The sequence below is a fragment of the Patagioenas fasciata genome, chromosome 6 (assembly GCF_037038585.1).
Source record: "Patagioenas fasciata isolate bPatFas1 chromosome 6, bPatFas1.hap1, whole genome shotgun sequence".
Classification (NCBI taxonomy): Eukaryota; Metazoa; Chordata; class Aves; order Columbiformes; family Columbidae; genus Patagioenas; species Patagioenas fasciata.
The window spans coordinates 21,803,458-21,813,018 of NC_092525.1; the positions used below are offsets into that span (position 1 = coordinate 21,803,458).

The 9,561-nt window shown below is 46.6% G+C and overlaps 1 protein-coding gene across 3 annotated transcripts in view; it reads right to left on the minus strand.

Moving 5' to 3' along the window:
- The window catches only part of DMRTB1 (DMRT like family B with proline rich C-terminal 1), a 63,775-nt gene extending 55,171 nt beyond the window's left edge, over nt 1-8,604 (minus strand). For all 3 annotated transcript variants that reach the window (XR_011739722.1, XR_011739723.1, XM_071810227.1), the window contains exons 1-3: nt 8,193-8,604; nt 6,262-6,473; nt 1,638-1,782 (exon numbers count right to left, since the gene is read on the minus strand). Coding sequence is in view for 1 of the 3 variants with exons in the window: in XM_071810227.1 (XP_071666328.1) it covers nt 1,638-1,782; nt 6,262-6,473; nt 8,193-8,595 (760 nt within the window). In the remaining 2 variants the exon portion in view is untranslated. The remainder of the gene's footprint in view (nt 1-1,637; nt 1,783-6,261; nt 6,474-8,192) is intronic.
- Between the last annotated feature and the right edge of the window lie 957 nt (nt 8,605-9,561).

Consider the following 9,561-nt stretch of genomic DNA (forward strand, 5'->3'; position numbering starts at 1 on the left):
GTTTGGCCAGTACAACTTCACTCTACCAGTACAGGATGGGTTTTCTTCTGTTCTCCCCGCTCAATACCACCACTTCTCTCCATGTCCCACATGTTTGTTCACTACTCTTAGTTCCTTCCCATTCTCACACAATTCAACAGAACAGCTGCAGCTCCCTACATGTTTTCTGCCACTGCAGTATCCCCCAGATCTCTTGTACCCTCCAAATCACAAAACCCATTAATCTTCACATATGCTTTCTGGTTTGCCTGACAGCCCTCATTTTCCTTTCTTCCCCGCAAACTCAGTCCATATTATTTTATCTACAGCACACCGATATCTCCCACACACTGCATTCAAGTCCTAATGCCTTTGTCAGTATCTTAAAATAACTTCACATTTCTATGATATCTGTACACCCCCCCACACTGCCCTATTCTTCCTGTTCTCCTTGTCTACCACATCTTCTGCTTACTTTTCTTTGGCTCTCCAGCCAGACAAGCAGCAGGTATGCTCCAACTGCCCTACAGATATGTGCCCGCTGCTTGGCTGACTGGCAGGCACTTGGCTGTTGGCCAAGATACACACATGTCAGTCAGGAATTGAGTACAAGCTGACAACCAGCCAAACACCACAACATGGCTGCAAACAAACCGTTTTGTGGGAGGCATCTGCTTCCCTTGCAGATCAATATTATGTAGGCCTGTGATCACAACAGATATGTTTGGCTGAAAATAACTAATGGATTGAAAATTTCGAGAGGACTGACATTAAGAGAAAATGAGACTGCATGAGCCTTATGTTGTCAAGAAACCAGGCCAAAAAACTCCCAACTTATATTTTGTCCCACATAACCACCATCAACATCTTTTCAGTTCAAATGAGATAATTATACGCCTCTATTTCTCCCCCGTCTTATACAAGAGATTTGATTTTTCACTGGGTGATTATTGTAATCTGTTTCATAAACAGTCAGATTAACATTTTTCCTCATGTTCAAGGAGAGAAATAAAGAAATAAAGTATTTATTTCTCTGCTTTTTCAAAAATAACTCAAAACTGGCTATTCATTCATGCAGTGCTAGTGGTTCATTCTCTGAACAGCTCTACCCTCTTGTGGTCACAGCTAGGTGCAGCCAAATAAGAAACTTGCAAATATAATCACAAATATGTCCATGTGTATGCACAATGCATGAAAGAGACCCAAAAGAGAGGGCCACAAAGATTTAACCTATGCCAGAAATTTAAATACTGTGAGATTCAATAAAACAACTTGAGATTTTGAAGAGTCAATCTTGCATTTACAGTAATTAAAATGTAGATTTTTCAGACGAACAAAAATTTCATATTATTCAGGTTAGTCTGCATTTTTTAAACATTTTAACTAAATTGCAACAGAGCCAAGTAATTTCAAACATCTGCATGAGACTGAGGTGCTTGTCAGTGGGAAAGCCCAAGCCTGCCAGGCTACTTCCCCCAAGTCAGCCCTTCCCAGAGCGGTACAAGCTGGCAACCTGTCCTGGGACTCCAGGATCTAGTGACATGTGAAACCCTGACAACCAGCTAGAATCAGGGTCTCTTGGGGCTTCCCCCTCTGTGGTTTGGTATTGAAACCCGGTTAAAACTGGATCTTCCAGGGCTCATCTCATACTTCCTTACCATGTGCTTCCTTGGTTGTTTCAGCCAACACATTCAGGGAAAGGGGAGGTGGAATGTAATGAATCCCTGGCAGAAAACTTGGTGGGATGAACTGAGGCAGGGGAGTGTAGTATCCTTGATGGAAATCTCCACCGCCATCTGGAATCTGCAGAAACACACAAAGTAAAGCATCTTCCATAGAAAGACTCTCTCCAAGATTCATCTGGAGTATCAAACAATTTATTTTTCAATTTTTACCAATGAATATAACATAAGCAGGAGGAGTTAGAATCCTATGTTCGGTCGGGAGATTATGATCTGGTGGCAATTACAGAAACGTGGTGGGACAGTTCACATGACTGGAATGTGGTCATGGATGGCTACGCCCTTTTCAGGAAAGACAGGCCAGCCAGGCGTGGTGGTGGAGTTGCTCTCTATGTGAGAGAGCAACTGCAGTGTACTAAATTCTGCCCAGGAGCGGATGAGGAACGAGTTGAGAGTGTATGGGTCAGGATCAAGGGACAGGCTGGCAGGAGTGATACTGTTGTAGGTGTCTATTACAGGCCACCAGATCAGGCTGAGGAAGTTGATGAGGCCTTCTATGCGCAGCTGAGAGTGGCCTCACAGTCACAGGCCCTGGTTGTTGTGGGGGATTTTAACTTCCCTGATGTTTGCTGGAAGGACCATTCAGCCAGCCAGCCACAGTCCAGGAGGTTCCTCCAGTGCATTGAAGATAACTTCCTCATGCAGATGGTGGAGGAGCCGACCAGGAGAGGTGCACTGCTGGATCTCATCCTCACTAACAAAGAGGGTCTGGTCGAAGCAGTAAAGGTTGAGGGCTGCCTGGGTTGCAGTGACCACGAGATGGTGGAGTTCAGCATCTCGTGTGGCAGGAACAGAATAGCAAGTAGAATTGTAACCCTGGACTTTGGCAGGGCTAATTTCGGCCTTTTCAAGCAATTGCTGGGGGAAATCCCATGGGCAAGACTGCTTGAAGTAAAAGGGGCCCAAGAGAGCTGGATTGCATTCAGAGATTGCTTCTTCCATGCTCAGGATCAGAGCATCCCCACACGTAGGAAGTCGAGGAAGGGAGCCAGAAGGCCTGCGTCGTTGAATAGGGATCTGTTGGGTATGCTCAAGCAGAAGAGGCGAGTTTACAGGTCATGGAAGCAGGGACTGGCCACTTGGGAGGAATATAAGGCTGCTGTTAGAGGATGCAGGAAGGCAGCTAGGGTAGCCAAGGCCTCCTTAGAATTACAGCTGGCGAGAGGGGTCAAGGACAGCAAGAAGAACTTTTTCAAATACATAGCAGATAAAACTAATACCAGAGGCAATGTAGGCCCACTGATGAATGAGGTGGGTGCCCTGGTGGCAGAAGACACAGAGAAGGCAGAATTGCTGAATGCCTTCTTTGTCTCTGTCTACTCCGCTGGAGGCTGTCCTGGGGAACCCTGTACCCCTGAGACCCCGGATGAAGCCAGGTTAATGGAGGAGTTTGCTTTAGTCGATGAGGACTGGGTTAGGGAACAATTAAGTAGTCTGGACGTCCATAAATCCATGGGTCCAGATGGGATGCACCCGCGGGTGCTGAGGGAGCTGGCTGAGGTCATTGCTAGACCGCTATCCATCATTTTTGCCAAGTCTTGGGAAATGGGAGAGGTGCCCGAGGACTGGAGGAAAGCAAATGTCACTCCAGTCTTTAAAAAGGGCAAGAAGGAGGACCCGGGTAATTATAGACCGGTCAGCCTCACCTCTGTCCCTGGGAAAGTAATGGAACAGCTTATCCTTGGAGTCATCTCAAGGCACATCAGGGATAAGAGGGTCATTAGGGGCAGTCAGCATGGCTTTACCAAGGGTAAGTCATGCTTGACCAACCTCATAGCCTTTTATGAGAATGTAACAAGGTGGATGGATGATGGCAGAGCGGTGGATGTGGTCTACCTTGACTTCAGTAAAGCCTTTGACACAGTCCCTCACAGCATCCTCACAGCTAAATTGAGGAGGTGTGGTCTAGACAACAGAGTAGTGAGGTGGGTTGCAAACTGGCTTAAAGAGAGAAGCCAGAGAGTGGTGGTCAATGGTGCGGAGTCCAGTTGGAGGCCAGTATCTAGTGGAGTGCCTCAGGGGTCAGTACTGGGGCCAATATTATTCAATATATTCATTAACGATTTGGATGAGGGAATTGAGTGTACTATCGGCAAGTTTGCTGATGACATTAAGCTGGGAGGAGTGGCTGACACGCCAGAAGGCTGTGCCGCCATCCAGCGGGACCTGGACAGGCTGGAGAGTTGGGCGGGGGATAACCTGATGGAATTTAACAAGGGAAAGTGTAGAGTCCTGCATCTGGGCAGGAACAATCCCAAGTTCCAGTATAGGTTGGGGCATGACCTATTAGAGAGCAGTGTAGGGGAAAGGGACCTGGGGGTCCTGGTGGACAACAGGATGACCATGAGCCAGCACTGTGCCCTTGGGGCCAGGAAGGCTAATGGCATCCTTGGGTGTATTACAAGGGGGCTGGTCAGTAGATCGAGAGAGGTCCTCCTTCCCCTCTACTCCGCCCTGGTGAGACCCCATCTGGAATATTGTGTCCAGTTCTGGGCCCCTCAGTTCAAGAAGGACAGGGAACTGCTGGAGAGGGTCCAGCGTAGGGCAACAAAGATGATTAAGGGAGTGGAGCATCTCCCTTATGAAGAAAGGCTGAGGGAGCTGGGGCTCTTTAGTTTGGAGAAGAGGAGACTGAGGGGTGACCTTATTAATGTTTATAAATATATAAAGGGTGAGTGCCATGAGGATGGAGTCAGGCTCTTCTCAGTGGCAAACAATGATAGGACAAGGGGCAATGGGATCAAGCCGGAACACAAGAGGTTCCACTTAAATTTGAGAAAGAACTTCTTCTCAGTGAGGGTAACAGAGCACTGGAACAGGCTACCCAGGGAGGTTGTGGAGTCTCCTTCCCTGGAGACATTCAAACCCGCCTGGACATGTTCCTGTGCGACCTCACCTAGGCGTTCCTGCTCCAGCAGGGGGATTGGACTAGATGATCTTTTGAGGTCCCTTCCAATCCCAAACATACTGTGATACTGTGATTTTTTATCCTTTTTGTGGCTATATGCTACCACATCCATGCACATATTAGCACGTGCAAAGCCTGGGCAAAGTGTAACATGCTGAAACTGAGAAGTAGCAGCTTCTGAGACCGTATCTCTGAGACCATATGTCACTGTTCTGGCATCTCATTAGAGCAGTTGGCTTAAACCAGGAGCAGGTCACCTTCGCCACTGATCCCGTGCACTTGCCACTGAACAAGTCTGAAAGTCTTCATGCAACAGAGAGGCAATCTAGGAAAATGCTTCTTGCAACCACCTCCTGGCGAGTTTTGGATTCTCCCCTCAGCCCAGTGAAATGAATGGCTCTACCTACACTAAAGGGTCCATGTCCACCACAGGCTGTCCCACAGCCACAGTCTTCTGTGATCACCAGACCTGTCAGAGCATGGTAAAACTCATTCCATGAGGAAGGAGATATTTCTAGCCCTCAGAAACACTAGTATCGGAGAAACAGAAGCATTTTTCTCTTGGATCTGGCCATGCACCCTGGTACAGATAGAAGTAGTAGAAAATCTTTCAGTCTGTTTCAGGACAGTTAAAAATTAAGTACAAAACCACATGCAGTGATGTTCTAGACAAAGCATTTCTCAACCTGTGCAAATCCAGCCTACCAGGATAATTTATCAGGACGTCAGGCTGCTGCCAGCTACTCTCTTTCTCAATAACCCCTAAAATGTGACAAGGAATTTCTATTCAAGATAAATAAATAAATCTAGTAGTCTTGAGGCAGATCACTCTGCCTTAACGTGAACTGATGAACTGTACTCAAGGCAGACAGAATGGTGCATGACAGCTGGAAATTTTATAATGTGCCCAACTGTGGTACAAAAACTGGACATCACCAGTTTAAACCAACATAACTGACAGCACTGAAAGGAACTGAAAGTGCCCACACACACCATTCCAACTGACAGGCAATTTAGCCTTTAGTTTCTTACCATCTCTGTATGGTTTGAAGGTGTGGGCCCTATGATGCTAAACATCATTTTTCATCTGAAACTTCTGTTAACCACAAACATTTTCCACTGTTTTTGGAACACCAAATGTTTCAAACCAGAAGTACATGACCATGGTGATCTGCCTCCCTGTGGGAGCTGACTTCCTTCCCCCTGTTATTCTCTGCAGCTGTCGTGCCTTGGCCAAGCCCTGACACTCTCCCTCCCCATTAAATTTGTTCTGCATGGAAGAAGGGACACTTCCCAATGCCAATTCTGTGCCATCTGTGCTGGTACAATGTGACCATATTAAGTGTTCAACAGCCATCATTCCCAAAGGCTGTTGCAGATGTTAGCAGGATGTGTAAGCCCCAAAACACTTCACAAAATCTGGCCCCTTGCAAGTGCATGGGTTTGCTCCTCTGCGTTCAGGTCAGATTATTAACATCACCATTTGCTGATGTTTTCTTCAGCACAATATATCAAAATGCTGTGATGTAACTGATAAGCAGCATAACTTTTCACAGGTACTTTAACAGCAAGAAGGCAGCTAAAAGGAAAGACAGCAGTATTTGCAGAAGTAATTAAAAGACCATTACTTACTGCCACAGGAGCTGCGTTCCCTGGCCCATAGTTGTTAGGAATGTGTCGCAAACCTCTCTGAAGTGAGATCCCTGAAGGTGATGGTGCTCCCCTACAGCTTGACTGATTGATGGCAAATCCCATGGGAAATGGGTGGTAAGGATATACCCCAGAACACCCAGGGTACACTTTTGAAGGTTCTCTCTCCAGGTATTCTGGGTTGACCACGTATTCTGGAGGAAAAGCAGAGTGAGCTAGGAAACAATGAGAAAAGAATGGACAGAAGTATCCATGTCATTCTATGGAGTTCAGTACAAGTAGCTGCAGGACCAAATTCCACCCTCAGGCAGGAAAATCTGTCCCTTTGGCTTCATGCTTAACTGCTTGTGAACTTATTTTGTGAATTTTTTAGGAACTAAGGAAAGGTGCGGCAGATGATATTCTAACACAGGATGATCTGCGTTTTTTTCTGCCTTTTGCATTGTGCCACTAGTCCTTAGTAAAGCACTGGCTGCAGAATCTTATTCTTTCAGTACATCAGCAACAGGAAAACAACCTATTATAAGATTTTTAACTCTAGCAGACTTTTAAAAAAATCTACAAAAATAACAGAGTTCTAATTTTAGTCCTATCTGTTACTTCTTAAGTTAATTTACAGACAAAAGCTCAATTTTAGGGACATAGAGAGGTAATTTCAGATGCAGGAATCAGTTACTTCCTTCGTTTTTTATCTTGCATCTGGAATCTTATACGGCTTCTCTGAAGTCTTAAAAAAAAGAGTGGTTATTTAAATAGGGTCTATCGTGTATGCACATCCTCTTTTTGATAGAGAAATGGAAGAATCTGCTTTAAGAGTAGGTCAGCTCTTGGAGTGCTAGAATTATACTATTTGTCACTAACCTTTTTTAAACTGGTAAGCAGGTTAAAGATGTTATTAAGGTAAGGACTGACAGGCATATTTATAGCTAGTGTCATCCATAAGCATAATTTTCTATGGAAACAAAGCTAAAAAAAAAAAGGGGAACAGTTATTGACAGATGGGTGCAAAGAAGAGATATCTGAAATTACTCTTTCGTCTGGGCTTCCCAGAACAGCATTTTGACTTGTAGGCTGTCAGCTCTCCAGAGGCTTAGACTAACGACTACTGTAGTCAGTACGGATTTCCGTAAAATTACTATAATAAATAGTAATAGTATGAAGTTACTGTAATAAATAGTAATAAACTAGACAAGTCACATGAAAGACTATATTAAGGGAAGCAATTTAAGAGATGACTGACCATACAACTGTTCCACCTGCAAAATCTATGCTCTGGTCTTAAATACCAAATGCACTTTTACACCAAGTGGTCCCAGCCAAGTTTAGTCTTCGCTACAGGAATTAAGGCCAAAAAGTCTCTTTCTTTTACAGTGCTATCATAAAATTCTAGCTTCAGGCAAGTGCAGCAGTAACTTCCCCGTTTACCTGCCATCTCTGAGTTTTTTTAGCATTTTTGTTGCTGGGGGCTTGTGCCTGTTAATTTATGAACAGTGGGACAGAAGTCAGAAACAGGCAGGAGCACCTGCAGCGCACAGTGCATTAGAGTTTGGTTTCCCTCCCACACTAATTTCCCTCTCAGAGAAACACCACTTGCTTAATCTTCAACTTTGCAATGAGTGACAAGGCTGAGCACGTTGCTCCTGCCACCGCAGAACCGTGGGACCCATGCTGCAGATTCTGCAGAAGGGAAAATAAAAGCAGGGTTGCACATTCAACGTGCAAGCTGAGTACTTGTTTGTGCTGAGCAAGAGAAGAGGGACAGACAGCAGGAATGGCTCTCTGGGGAGCTGGAGCCTGAGGAGCCAGTGGGCGCAAACTGCGCAAGTGACAGTGTTAGATGGGAAAGAGGATGAACTCCAAAAGAAAGGCAGTGGGACAGGGGAAGAGGCTGGGGAGACAGGCCAGGTGCTTACCGTAGTCCCAGAAGGGAGGGCTGTTAGGCGGCGGCAGTCCTTTGCATGCTATGCCTTTGCCGTTGCTGCCTGCGGGCTGGGCACCCTTCACCCCGTCATGGCCGCTCTGCTCAGGGCCGCGGGCCGCCCCAGCAGCCACCCCAGGGCCTTCACCCGGGGGAGCCGGACCTGCAGCTGCCCCAGCTGGAGTGTCAGGCACCTGCTGCCTCAGGGCCTTCTGGGCCGCCATGATCTTCTGTCGCTCGGTGATGAGGGCACACTTGTCGCACAGGCAGAGCTTCCAGCGGCAGTGGCCAGCATGGCCCTTCACTGGCACCACGAAGCCGTGGTTACGGCAGCGGGAACACTTCGGTGTCCGCAGTGCCACTTTTGCTGCCACCGCTGCGGCCTCCTCAGCCTCCATAGCAGCCCAGTCCTGGCAACCCACCCTCGCAGGGCTGGGTCGGCTCCTCAGGGCTCTTATATAGGGTACGGCCACTGCTGCTGCAGCATGTAGCAACCTGGGCAGGCGGGGCAGGAGAGCCCATGGCAGCGGGTGGGGAATGCACCGATCTGGGGAGCTTGTGGCACAGGAGCCACCCTGGCCTCCCTCAGCCACAGCTGTACCTGCCCCCCCTTCCACCTCCCCCTGCAGCCCCTTGGTGCAGGCTGGAGCTGGAGAGACAGAGCAGGGAGGCACATGTGGCACAATTTAGTACATTTCCCTCTGCTGGTGCATGCGGAGATGGGGAGTATTGGACAGGCAGGGGTGTGTACAGGAGAGAAATGCAGTGTCCTTTGCACTACCGCCTTAAGTTTTCCCTTTCAGCACTTTAACATCCACACTCACTTTCATCCTTCTCATGCATTTGCTTTCAATATGCACAGGATTCCTGTTCCGTTTTGTTTCCAATTTACAGTAGGCTTCTCTTGATCAAGAGGAGAGTGACTGCCTCAGCAGAAAAAAAACAACGTTTCATCACTCTGTTTTTCAAAACAAGGTACTAAGATTAAGGCAGAAAGCATATGTCATTCAAGAGACCTGTCTTCTTTTCTCAAATTCCTTATTCTCTGGAAACAAAGGCAGAATTAAGATTAGAAATACAGGAATGTCCCAGTTCCGGTGTTGCTTAGAAAGCACTTGTTATTTGTTACTGCTGGTAGCTACAAACCCCTGGTTTACACAGTAGCCCATATCTAGGAGAAAACTCTCCCCTTTGAAAAGTAAGACACAAGACTGCTGATTTTTTTCGCATATGCAATACATAATTCTGTTGTAAAATCCTGATATGCCAATAGTTTGTTCTACATTAAAGAGAATTCCATAAACATAAACCATCAAGTAGCTGTGAAGTTTTTTACTGGTTAGTTTCAAGAGAATCAGCTAACA